Here is a 13,860-nt window from a genome sequence, read left to right on the forward strand (position 1 = left end):
GTGCTTTGTCAATTTAACAAGGAAGATGAAATACCTGATTAAAAACATCAAAACTATTGGTTTGAATCGTGTGAACAAGAAATGAGGATCAGGGTGCTAGGGCACTAGTGCGCTCCGCGGCGGAGTTCGCTGTGCTTCAACTTCCGGTCTGGCCCGGCAGCGGCAGTACATCTTGAACTACGCTGGGTGTTAGGGTTTGTGGACAGGCCGCAGTAACGCGTAGTAACGCCGCAGTAGTCTATGGTTTTAGGTTATCATGACACTGCACACCAAACAGACTTTTAATGAAAATGGAATTGCTTCAAGGAAAAATGAAATGCAAACTCTGCAAAAAGAGGAGGAAACTGGAGAAACACTCAAACGTCGACGGACTGCAGTGGTAAGTCTTACATTTTTAGCACGGGTTTTAACGATGACTTCCTCTGTTTACTGATATGTCATGTTACAAAGATAAGTTCTTTATCAGGAAAAAAGGACTAGGAATTTACGATTGGTCTTTTGTAGGAAGTGCCGACGTAAAAAACACAGAGGGAAAACGACGAAGAAGTCAGTGAGGTGTGTGTCCCTGTTTGAGAGGAGCAAATTATCCTTGTTCAGCTGGATGAAATACATTTACAGGTAATATTAATTCATCAATAATATCAGTCATTTCCTCAGAGCACAGCAAATGAATGCCTGTAAGTATTACGTTTATTTTAAGCATGTTGACTGTTGTTTAACATTGCCGATATCTAAATGCTAATTTCAGTTAGCGCGTCAATTCCGTTATCCATTATATGTTAGCATTGAGCTAGCGGACTAAATGCTAGTTATTTGGCAATTCACAACGCAGGCGGCTTGGAGGTGTGGCGGGGCACATTGGCGTCGCTTTCACACCAAGCCCCAGGAACTGCAGGTATCCCTTGAAAAAGAGATAGTTGATCTCAATGGGATTTTTTACCTGGTTAAATAAAGGCTACAAACAAACTGCGCCGGACTCTGATGACAATATTCGAGAGTTATTTCCCTCGGCATTATGAACGCGCATCTAACCCACGGGACCGCGCCGCCCGGCACGTTCATGTTACGTGTTCAGTACTACATGCGTTTTACCCATAGACTATAAAGATTTTACCTTTACCCATGGATGCACAATAAGAACGGACCCATATCGCCTTACCGTTCGGGTGTTCAGAGTAGAGCTCCCTGTTGGAGCAGCAGAGCGTGATGTGAACAAAAAAATGTTTCTGTCGCAATATTATTTAAGGAATCGTTGAGCTAGCTAACTAGGATACATTGTCACTATCTGCTAACATTAGCTTTAGCCTTCGTTTTCTAATTTTTTCATAGGCTATAAACAGAGGTGGTATAAGTATAGATATTGTACTTGATTAAAAGTAGAAGTACTCAGATCGGGTACTTTAGTAAAAGTAGAAGTACTCAGATATTGTACTTGAGTAAAAGTAGAAGTACTCAGATATTGTACTTGAGTAAAACACAAGTACTCAGATATTGCACTTGAGTAGAAGTACTCAGATCTTGTACTAGAGTAAAAGTAGAAGTACCAGAGTGTACGAATACTCTGTTACAGTAAAATTCCTGCATTCAAAAATGTTCCTCAACAAAAAAATGGGTTCAGAATGTTTAAATGTGTGATTATTCTAATAGTTTAAAAATACATGCGTAGATGCTATGATATAGGAAAACTTGATAGATACAATTAATTAGCAACATTAAAATATTCTGTTTCATTTTGAGTAATAACAAATGTCTAATGTGAATTATATAATTAATACATTAGCCACTGGTGCTGAATGCGTTCGTCTTCATATGTTTTTGTTCATATTTAGTAATTGTATATTGATCTTTAACAGATTTTCCCAGGGACTGCAGCTAAGGCAAATGGACATGCTGCAGGATGGCGTGGCAGGAAGCAGTCGCACGCTGTCAAAAATGAGCCAGAAGTTGAGGAAGGTCTGCAAGCGTGCAATCAAGAGGAGAGAAAGGAGGGGAAAGCAAAGACTTGGAGGACCAAATGAATTTGTCATGCTGGACGAAAGCAACTTCTACCACAAAAGGAAGGTGTGTATAAACTACAGAGCCTTAGCCTTTGGCCTCACTAAAACTAAAAACTTTGTTTTTCAAGGTGAAATAATAACATATCTTTTAAGGTCAGAGATTAACAAATGACTGAGCAAAGTAATGTAATTTTATAATTGTGTCATTCACACCCTTATGACTGGTGTGCTTAGGCTTCCAAGACAGAGTATACATTAGAGAGAGCCAGCTTCACATTGTATACACAGTCAAATAACAGAAAAAAGAATTTAGAAGCTAAGAAGTATCTCATCCAATCAGATCATTAATCAATAAGGAAATAAATCTATATTCTTACATTTTATTACTAACATTTTAAAAGGGCATAATCTATTTATATATCATCTAATTCCAATATCTATCTTACCGTTTCATGTTTCTTGCAGCAAAATAAGCAAACTTTAACTTAATAAAATTAAACAGCCTTTTCTGTTTGTACCACTACATTTTAATATTTTTCTCTTCTTTTTTGAGAAAGGAAGTGAATATTTTTAAATTGTAAAAGAACGCAAATAACAAACACATTTCACTTTGTTTATCAATTGAAATTACTGATGTTTATTTTTATATAATTTTGTTGTCCTTTTTCACTGCTTTATTACAGTATGGTAGGGGAAGATTCGGTCCTACGTGGAGGAGGAGAAAATGGGTCTTTGGTATGCTGGGCATCAGAGGAACAAGGAGAAGACCTATCCTGAGGCTGGTGAAACAGAGATCGAGGCGCCACTTAATTCCTCTGGTCACAAAATACGTTCGCCAAGGGACCACGGTGATAACGGACATGTGGAGGGCATACATCACTGCAATCACAGAAAGTGGCTTTGTCCATTTCTCTGTGAACCACAGCCGTTCATTTGTGAACCCAGTCACAGGAGCCCACACCCAAAACATTGAGCGGGCTTGGTCAACATACAAGTCACAGGTCTGGAGACTGCGAGGAAACCGCACAGAGAAGACTCTGAAGAGCATTACTTTACTTGAGGGGACACATACTGCTTAATGAATGGTCAAGTAAGCATTAGGTAATGGGTAACTACTGTTTTGTAATGGTCAAGTAAGCATTAGGTAATGGGTAACTACTGTTTTTGTAATGGTAAAGTAAGCATTAGGTAATGGGTAACTACTGTTTTTGTAACGGTAAAGTAAGCATTAGGTAATGGGTAACTACTGTTTTTGTAATGGTAAAGTAAGCATTAGGTAATGGGTAACTACTGTTTTTGTAACGGTAAAGTAAGCATTAGGTAATGGGTAACTACTGTTTTTGTAATGGTCAAGTAAGCATTAGGTAATGGGTAACTACTGTTTTTGTAATGGTAAAGTAAGCATTAGGTAATGGGTAACTACTGTTTTTGTAATGGTCAAGTAAGCATTAGGTAATGGGTAACTACTGTTTTTGTTTGAGTTCCTTGAGTTTACCGTACCCAAACGGCCTAAGTAATGGTAAGGTAAATAATGATGACTTAAGCAGTAAAACGTGAGTCGGATCCACCTCCACCAGTTGATCCAGTGTGGGACCCAAGCCAGCCGAAGATGGTTTAAAAGTGCCCTGCTGCAGCGGACCATTGCTTCAATGAAAGTCTCCCAGGAACTCCTCATTAAGTAACCATTAACGAATGATTCATTAATACAGTACCCCCAGTCTGTTTACCAGTAACTAACTAACCATCCATCGAAGTCACTGAGGAACTACTCATTAAGTAACCATTAACGAATGATTCGTTAATACAGTACCCCCCCAGTCTGTTTACCAGTAACTAACCATCAGTTCACTGAGGAACTACTCATTAACTAACCATTAACGAATGATTCGTTAATGCAGTACCCCCAGTCTGTTTACCAGTAACTAACCATCAGTTCCTCAATCGCAGTCCCTGAGGAACTACTCATTAACTAACCATTAACTACCTAGTAGTTCCTCAGTAACTAAGCAGTAACTAAGCACATTTTGTGTACCTTATTGTAAAGTGTTACCCAAAAAATGTCTGCATTGTTGAAAATACCTAATGTCATGCTCTGATCTGTGTTGGAGTAAAACGAGTGGTCTTGTGCGTCGGTGTGAGTGTCTGTAAGTCTACAAGGAGAAAATACATGTGTAATTAGTGTGACCAGATGTCCCGCTTTGCGCGGGACTGCACAGCATTTTCACGACTTTTGGTGCGTCCCGCAAATTGAGACAATGTCCCGCATATTTCATTTTGATTGGCTAAAACGCTTTTCTAAAATCAGATTTATCCAATGGCTGTTGAGAAAGCAGGTAAGGCTATCATCACGGAGCTGTGTTTGCTGTCAATCAAACTGTAAGACACGGCGGGTGCTGGTCAAGTGTTAACCAATGAGAGTAACTCACTCACACACACACCGCCGCGGCCCCGCCAAACAACAACAATGAAAGTCAATAACGCAGGCGACGCAGCAGGTTATGGAAAATGGAGGAAACTGAAACTACAGCTAAGAAAAGAAGAAGATGCACATACAACAAAGACTGGGAAGACATTTACCCGTGGGCAGCGGCGGACTGGGACTACAAATCAGCCCGGGACTCTCGACCGGCCCACCTCGGTACCGCAAATAATCACCGCTCGTACATTTTCAACGGGGGGGGGGGGGGGTGTTGAGAGGGTGTCCCACATTGTCCCACACAAACATCCTCCTTGTCCCACATTTGGTTTGTTGGGACCTGGTCACCCTGTGCAGTATGTACCTGCCTTTTTAATAATACAATCATAATAAATGTATTTATTGAGTTATTATTGTTCCTATGTATTCCAGCTGGGCCAATATTATTAAAACTGGTTACTGTTGATTGATATGTGATAATCTGATGTTTTTGTCTCTGCATCAGTAGCATACACAAAAGCAACCTCCTTGTAAATGGAACTCTTCTTGTCAATAAACCAAGTTCAATAGTAAATAATTCCGATTCTGAAGATTCCTCTACAGAATTCAGTTAAAACAAACATAATTTATTAAGGATTTTTGTGCAAAGAAAACAACAGAGCCAAACAATGCCACAGTGGTGTACCATACACAATCATTACAAACCGAGTTATATTGGGCCACATAGGCGTCGTTTGCTCTGGGGACGCTGGGGACATGTGCCCCCAACTTTTTGAAATGGCCAATTTTGTCCCCATCAATTATGTTGTGATGTCCTTTTTGTTTTCTGTTGTTTTTATGTGTAACCAATGTACCGCAGGTCTCCCTTGAAAAAGAGATCGTTGATCTCAATGGGATTTTTTAACCTGGTTAAATAAAGGCTACAAACAAACAATCAGTTTTTAAAAGTATAACTTAGAAATGTTTTAGAAAAATAGCGTGCAGAAAGAAATGTAATAAACAAGAACACTGGTTTAGTGTCAAGATGTGCCATTTGGACATGTTATTAAACCTTTAATAGAACATGTCAAATGTGCAGCAGCACTGCACTTTAAAAAAAGTAATGTAAACCAAAAATGGTCCCCACCACTTTTTCTAGCAAAGTGACGCCAAGAGTTTAAGATAATTACGCTGGAATCTATGGTGTAAAGCTCAAGAGGACTGACTGTGTCCGCTAGGTGGTGCTGTTGTTTGATTTATATGTCATGCAAACATGAAGCACTTCAGTTTACATGAAAATCATTCATTGAGTGACTTGTAGAGAAGGTCTTATGGAGCATCCCAGTCCAATGTTCTACTCCCACTATTTTCACCTTTATCTTAGCGTAATTCATATATTAGTCGCTGCCACACATTTATGAAGCTGCTTTAATTCCCATTTATTCGGACGCAAAGATTTTTAGAGTCTAATACTTTAATGTTCTGGATGGCCAATCTAGCTGCCTGGCAATTATGCTTAAAACAATTCTACAAAATCTTTACATTGTCGCCATGTGAAATATATCTCCACCTGTTTAACCCCTCTCTTTCTCTCTCTAGGCCTAGGGGCTCATACAACAGGTGTGTGTGTGTGTGTGTGTGTGTGACCTTTTTAGTAAGTGCAATATAAACTTCAGCACATACTGTATGCACCGCTGAAGTTAAGTACCTTTTTTATTATTTTTCAGAAATATGGTCATTCTACTGTAGCTATTTTTATCGTCAGAGTTGGTGGTTATTGTTGCTATGTTAACGTATTCTCGCTATGTTTACTGTTAGTCAGTGAAAAGGTCTCTGCTCAGCATCTTATCGTTTACCAGCTGCTTCCTGTGGGCCTATCTGTGCTTTGGTGCAACTTTGAGATCTACATCTGAGAAGTGGTTTCTTCTAGTTCCAGTATGTCCTCACTGATGTTTCCCCAAAGTGTGTGTGTGTGTGTGTGTGTGTGTGTGTGTGTGTGTGTGTGTGTGTGTGTGTGTGTGTGTGTGTGTGTGTGTGTGTGTGTGTGTGTGTGTGTGTGCGTGTGCGTGTGCGTGTGTGTGTGCGTGTGTGTGCGTGTGTGTGTGTGTGTGTGTGTGTGTGAGTGTATGTGGGTGTGTGTGGGTCTTTGTATCCCACAGTTGTTTCTGTCCAAACACATTTAAACTTTGCGACAAAGCTTTATTGGCTAACTGGCATAAGGGAAATGTGATCGGTTGACGGACAAAGTATAATTTGTCTGGCTTTGCAATCAAAGAACAAGGAGAAGTTTTAGGTTAGTGTGTGTGTGTGTGTGTGTATGTGTGTGTGTGTGTGTGTGTGTGTGTGTGTGTGTGTGTGTGTGTGTGTGTGTGTGTGTGTGTGTGTGTGTGTGTGTGTGTGTGTTAGTGTGTGTGTGCAGTATGCATCTTAATATTACCAGCATGTACAAGTGTTTTAAGTCTATACACACACACACACCTCTGTGATTTTAACATATCTACATTTGTGTATTTGTGTGCCCTGTGTGTGTGTGTGTGTGTGTGTGTGTGTGTGTGTGTGTGTGTGTGTGAGTGAGTGTGTGTGAGTGTGTGTGTGTGTGTGTGTGTGTGTGTGTGTGTGTGTGTGTGTGTGAGTGAGTGTGTGTGAGTGTGTGTGTGTGTGTGTGTGTGTGTGTGTGTGTGTGTGTGTGTGTGTGTGTGTGTGTGTGTGTGTGTCTATGTGTCTACCCCTCCCCCAATTGTTTGCCCTGTAGAGAGTGTGAAATGTGATATTTTCTTTGTGTAGATGCATCCGTCACTAACTGACAAAGGTATTCACACAAACCTTGAACAAGCTTTATTTCCTGCTAGGAGCCTGTGACCTAAGATTTCCATTGCCATAACTACACTGTAGCATGTGAATGTGGTCTATCACTGCTCGCTGCTTGGAGCATGCATTGCAGACCAAAAAGCCAAATTTCCGGCAGTGGTGTCGGCGTTTGATGTGAGTGAAGTTGTTGAAGCAGCGCATACATTTATAGGCGGCTCAAAAGTGGATCCGTGTTGGCTGCCACGCCGCTGCAGAAGATTTAACGGGCAGTTTCCAATGAGCTCCATCCAGGCCTGCTTGTCTTCGAGCGAATCTGCGGACACAAAAAACGACTTGCATGGTATACGGACCAGCCATTTGTTACTCAATCCCTCCTTGTCTTCCAGGTCCTCTAGCATGATGTCCTCTGGAATGACAGGGAAGATATTGTTAACAGTCCAAAAAACACATGGATACTATGGCGTGGTCAACACGCTTGTCCAGAAAGACTTGAGGCGGATATTTGTCATTTTAGTTGAGTTGATTGCTGTTAAATAAATATATTTTCTGACTTTATCCATGTGGTATTCAGCTATACTGATAATATAATTTTAAAGGCTTTGGGATAACAACTTTTGAAACTTCTTCAGGTGCATCAATACAACACAGTTAAACAGAAAGTGTTTCAAACATTAAAAAAGTACATTGACCAAACTCAAATGTAATTGGTATTTCCATCATCCCCCTGTGTTTTAAAAGAAACTGTTCTTTTATCCACACTTATTTACACTAATAGTAAATGAAGATATGCTTTTTTTTATTTCCTCCATAAAAGGGTTGTATTGCTGTCTTTTTCTGGAAAACATTTCTACAATGTAGAACTGTAGAACAACATTGACCAAGCTCAAATGTAATCGGTATTTCCAGAATTGGCGAACTGCAATTTGCTCTTGAGGTAGCATGTGGATAAGTTGTCATTGTTTTGTGCATCATACTTTTCGCAAATTCCATGCACCTCCATTGTTTTGCTGTTGCAGATATATATTGCACGTGAATATAAAGTTACAACAAGGCAAAAAAATAAAAGAATACTTCATCACTAAAGCTTCTACGGAGGTATACATACCATCATATCATCGTTATCTAGATATAGACTAAATGCACTACTTTTTATTTTGTATTTTTGTATTTTATTATACATGTTGCATTGTTGGAGGAGCTCAGCTCAGAAGAATTTCATTGCCATTTCTCCACTGTAGCTTTGTTCATATGACAATAAAACCTTTTAATCAAATCTTTTGAATCTGTCGGACTAGATCTAGGGTTCTGCTTACCTAGAGGGATGACTTTCTGTTTTTTGTGCCAGCGGCCGTTCAGGATGATGCTGCCGTACACCAGCATGTCGTTGAACAGAAAGAAAACTTTAGGCTCTGGCTTCCTACGCCCTTGCTTTGTGAGACAACCCTGACCCACCAGAACTCTCCCTGGCTGGGATAGAGGCCTCCCTGCCGGGCCGAATGAAGTCTCAACGGCTTGGATACGCTCACAGTTCTCCTTCTCAAACGTTACCAGATCCATCATGGTGAAATCATATGTGTAGCACTGAAATCACAGAAGAGCCATCTCTCACTTGTTTTATACAGGCATGTGTCGCAATCATAGACTGTATATATAAACTATCGTTAAGTTATAATTGTAATGTCTATATATGAGGCCTTATTCTGATTTGGGGGGTTTTCCCTTTCCTGTAGTGTGTTATAGGTTTTTGTGCATGTAAATGGTCTGGGAATGCTAGAACCCAAAGTTCTTATCCTTGAAATAATTACAAAAATGAAAGACTAACAGAAAAGACACTTGTGCTATCAAAGAGGTTTGTTACCATTGAGTTAAAAAAAATATAGAGAAAATGTATGAAAGTTAAATATTTGCATTGTGTAACTGTAAAGTATTCGAAACACAAACATTTATAGGGCTTATAAAGTCATGAAATCATGAAATCCTGTCAGCAATAAAGGAGGCATTCAGTTATTAGGTTTTGCCCAAAAGCATCACACATTTTTTTTTGTTGTTATTTTTTAAATTAAGATTATTATTTTTTAAATCTAGTAATCTGTATATAATATTAGTATTTTTTAAGTGTGTCTAAGTAGAAACAAACACACAAATAATGCACTTATAATACATAATTATATTTTTGTATGAATAAAAACAGAAAAAACATGTGTGCTTACAAAGAGGCCTTGACCTTTAACTCAAAACAACATAAATAAAATTAATAAAATTAAATATTTGCATTGTGTAACTGTAAAGACCTTAAAGCACAACATTTATTCTGCTTATAAAGTCATAAAGTGGGACAAATTAATTGCATTTACTACGAAATCACATGTGAACTTAACGGAATCACATGTGAACTTAACGGAATCACATGTGACCTTAACGGAATCACATGTGACCTTAACGGAATCACATGTGACCCTAACGGAATCACATGTGACCCTAACGGAATGACATCACAGTTGAGAGTAGAATCTGTGACATCATCACATGACATCACAGGTGGCTTAGATCTTGGCATAGCAAGAGCTCTGGGTTCCAGTCATCTCATTCAGTTGTTCAGTTCAGAGCGGTGAGTGGTACACATATTCAGTCAGAGCAAACAAACTTTACAGTTTTTTAGACAAAACACGTATCACGTAGACACATAGATTTTTATCCCTACACACAACACAAGTCCACAGACAGTGCCATGGAGGGAACAATGTCAGACCAGAGCAACATGGAGACATCCGACATCCAGAACGATGAGAGTCTCCTGCAGTTTGACGCAGAGTCCGTAAAACTGCTGGTGATGAGAGGAGATGAACTCCTTAAGTGTGTGACAGTCTGGGAGGAAAGATACAGCGCTCTGGAGGAGGAGATGGAAACTAAAGAGGCTCAACACAAGCAGCAGCTGGAGGAGAACCTGGTGACCATAAACCTGCTGAAAAGAAGAGAGGAAGAACTCCTTCAGAGCCCGGACAAGTCCACCAAGGACCTGGCCGAGATACAACAGAGATGGGAGAATGGAAAACAAGACATGCAGTATGTAGTGGACGAGAAAAACTACCAGGCCGCTAGAAACCACACCTTGGAGACGGAAAAACAAAAGATGGAGTTGAAATTTAAACAGATGATGAGAAACAACACTTACCAGACCTGTAAAATCAAAGCAATGGAGAAGGAAGTCCAAAAGCTGGTGCTCCAGTTGGAAAAGCAGGGAGAAAAGATCCCTGAACACCAACAACCGATGGAGACCAAACTAAAAAAGGTGTCTCAGGAAAAGGACGACCTGGCCAAGAAGAACCTGACCCTCGAGACTGAGTTTAAACAGGTGGAGGCCAAATTGAAACAGGTGGAGAAGCAAAAGAATCATTTGGGCAAGATAAAAAGAAGCTGGGAGACGGATGTCAAGCAGCTTGAAGACCAGATGAGAGAGAAGGAGACCAAATTTCAAGAGGAAGAGAAGAAGGACAACCTGGTTCTGAAAAAGCTGATCGGGGAGACAGTGGTTCAGCCAAAATTTGAAAAGGTCAAGGAATTCATAAATATCCTGATCAAGGAAAACAAGAGCTGGGAGTTCGATTTCAAACAGAAGGACATGAAAGTCAAGCAGCTGGAGAACGACTTGGATGAGCAAGAGAAAAAGTTCTCTGAAGATTTGGCCGAAAAACACCAGAGCTGGGAGACTCAGCTAAAACAGGTGGAGAAGCAAAAGAATCATTTGGCCAAGATCAAAAAAAGCTGGGAGACGGATGTCAAGCAGCTTGAAGACCAGAGCTGGGAAACCAAGGTTCATTGGATGGAGACCAAATTTCAAGAGGAAGAGAAGAAGAATTACAACCTGGTTCACAAACACCTGATCGGGAAGAATGAATTGAAAGTGGTTCAGGCAAAATTAGAACAGGCCAACGAAACCATGAGGAACCTGGTCAAGAAAAACCAGAGCAATGACGAACAGATGGACATGAGAGTCCAGCAGCTGCTGAATAACCTGGATAAGCAGGAGAACAAGTTCTCTGAAGATTTGGCCAAAAAACACCAGAGCTGGGAGACTCAGCTAAAACAGGTGGAGAAGCAAAAGAATCATTTGGCCAAGATAAAAAGAAGCTGGGAGACGGATGTCAAGCCGCTTAAAGACCAGATGCAAGAGTTCTCAGAACAACTGACCCAGAAACTCCAGAGCTGGGAGACCAAGGTTCATCTGATGGAGACTCAACTGAAACAGGTGAAGGACGAGAAGGACGACCTCGCTCAGACGCGACTGAGCTGGGAGGCCAAAGAGAAGAAGATGGAGGACGAAAAGACACTTCTGGAGGACCTCTGTCTTCACATGAAGAATAAGAGCAGAGGATTATTCGCTCGCAGGAGGATGACTGAGGAAAGGGACGTCATTTTGCAGAAAATGCTACGCAAGATGCAAGAGAAGGAGATGGCTGGACATCAGTAGCTGCCTTTTCCTCTCTTCTTTCTCTCCTCCATTTCCCCTCACCTCCTTCCTCCTACCTCACCCCCTACTGCCTTCCCCTTTTCATACTCAGGGTTTTCTCCTGGAGCTCAGGTTTTCCCACAATCTCTATAATAGATGTAAAAAAACTCACTATTAAGTCCCTCCCCCATTAACTGTACCTACTTCCTGCTACCTCACCCTCTCTCACCTTACTCCATCCTTTATTTACTTACTTCCTCCATACTCTCCCCTCACTTCACCCCAAACTCTCTCCTCCATTTCCCTCACCTCTTTCTTCCTACATCACTCCCCCCCCCCCCCCCCCCCCCCCTTCCTTCCCATTTTCATATTTAGTGTTTTTTAGTTGTGTTTAGAATTGATTTTAAAATAAAATGTTAATTAAATGTATTATGTGTATGCCTCACTGTGTAAACGTATACAGTTTATATTCATTACTTTATGACATTTTGGTTACTAAAGTACCGGTATCTGTTCTATTTGTGATTTAAACAACTTTGAATTTAATAAATACAACAACAATAGAATATTTTTGTACAGATTGTTCTTGGTGTTTCTACTTTTGGGTTCAATTACATTGTTTTGTTTTTGTTGTTTTTCAAAAAATGTGATGATTTCATAAGAGCTGTTAAAGTATTCAAAGCTCAGGGTTTAAATGTAAACGTTATTTAATGTATATATGAATTAAATCTTGTTGGGTTGGAGCAATGTGCTGCTGCTGGTCTCTCTATAATGAGGTGAAGTTTCTGCTTTATGCTGATGATGGTGCTCTCTACTGTCTCAGACTGAAAAAATACAACAACAGCTGCACATAGTACAAAAGTACTGGCAGTAAATATGAAGAAAACTGAGGTCATGAACATTCATATTTAGGGTTTTCTCCTGGAGCTCAAGTTCGCCTGCAACTCATTTTCATAATACAAGTAGGATTACAATTAGGATTTAAAAAGACTTGATTTAAAAATAAAAATGTTAATTATTACGTGTGTATCACTGTGTAAACATATACAGTATATATTCATTACTGTATGACATGTTGGTTACTAAAAGTCTGGTATCTATTCATTTTATGTTTTAATCAACACTGAATTCCATAAATAAAATAACCCATGGTATGAAATAGAAGATGTATGTATTTATAGTTCTTGGTGTTTTTATATTTGTCTCACTGTACACGTTCAATCCCATTATTTTTGTTATTGTTGTTTCTATCAAATGTGTTCATTTCATACAAGCTGGTCAAATATTCTTGGACTCTTGAACAAAACTTTGAGCTTAAAAGATGAACCTGTAATTATATAATGTAAAATAACTCGAGAAACGCCACATGTGATGTGATCTCAATTGAACAACACAATCATTTAAAGGTTCCCTATTATGCAAAATGCACTTTTTAATGTCTTTGATACATATATATGTCTCCCTTGTGTGTTAAGAGACTCAGAAAGTTTCAGCAAAAAAAGTTCCCTCTCTTTCCCTCCTGATCCAAGTATTTAAAAACGTTAAAAAGAAATGTAGTGACTTAGGTTTTGGTTCACATTTGACCTCACTGAGTAACACAGGTAATTATTATCTACAAAGCTTAGGCTACCAAAACTCAAATCCTGCGATGCAAGAGCATAAAGATGTAAATACTATGGAAGTGCTTTGATTTGATACATAAGACACTTTTATATATAGGTCACTAGGCCCTAGATTGCTAGGCTTTTATAATACATTGAATCATTGTGTGTATGTGTGTTGGTTCAATGGGAAAATTAAGGTGTCTGTTTTCTTTTATTTGTATTTACTCTAGAAATATTATAGGAGCTGAGGTTCATTTTCAACATTTTGGTGTTGCTTCATTATTGCTGCATGAGTTATTTGGGGGACATGCATAGCTTGGACTTCATCATGATTGACACTCAATGTTAAGACTTGGACACAGATTTGACTGTCAGCAGATTATTGTTGTCTTTGCTTGGCAAATACAAGAAGTCCTTCACGATGAGATAATCCAAAAACAACACCTAGCGTCATCACTGAGAGTGCTTTACTTGTCCTAAAACAACAGGGAAGAGTTTAACAATCTTAATATAGCAACCAAGTTACAACAAACAAGTACCTTCGACAACTATTAATAGAGCACTAAGATTGGACCAATGAACGGCCCCATAAACAAACTCTGAATGAAC

At 39.5% G+C, this 13,860-nt stretch overlaps 2 protein-coding genes across 2 annotated transcripts; one reads left to right on the forward strand and one right to left on the reverse strand.

Annotated features, from left to right (window-relative positions):
* The first annotated feature begins 1 nt into the window (after position 1).
* Positions 2–7,196, forward strand: LOC117470561. The gene is made up of 5 exons (XM_034115382.1): positions 2–379; positions 505–555; positions 1,854–2,061; positions 2,681–3,041; positions 7,177–7,196. Exons 1-5 carry the CDS (start codon positions 285–287, stop codon positions 7,194–7,196), a joined length of 735 nt encoding a protein of 244 aa, XP_033971273.1. The 5' UTR covers positions 2–284.
* On the reverse strand, positions 7,169–9,213 carry LOC117470479 (pleckstrin homology domain-containing family F member 2-like). The gene is given in 3 exon segments (XM_034115271.1): positions 7,169–7,409; positions 7,412–7,606; positions 8,514–9,213. Coding segments are annotated over 3 exon segments (624 nt in total). The 5' UTR covers positions 8,761–9,213; the 3' UTR covers positions 7,169–7,227.
* Between the last annotated feature and the right edge of the window lie 4,647 nt (positions 9,214–13,860).

This window comes from Trematomus bernacchii, unplaced genomic scaffold, assembly GCF_902827165.1.
Source record: "Trematomus bernacchii unplaced genomic scaffold, fTreBer1.1, whole genome shotgun sequence".
NCBI lineage: Eukaryota > Metazoa > Chordata > Actinopteri > Perciformes > Nototheniidae > Trematomus > Trematomus bernacchii.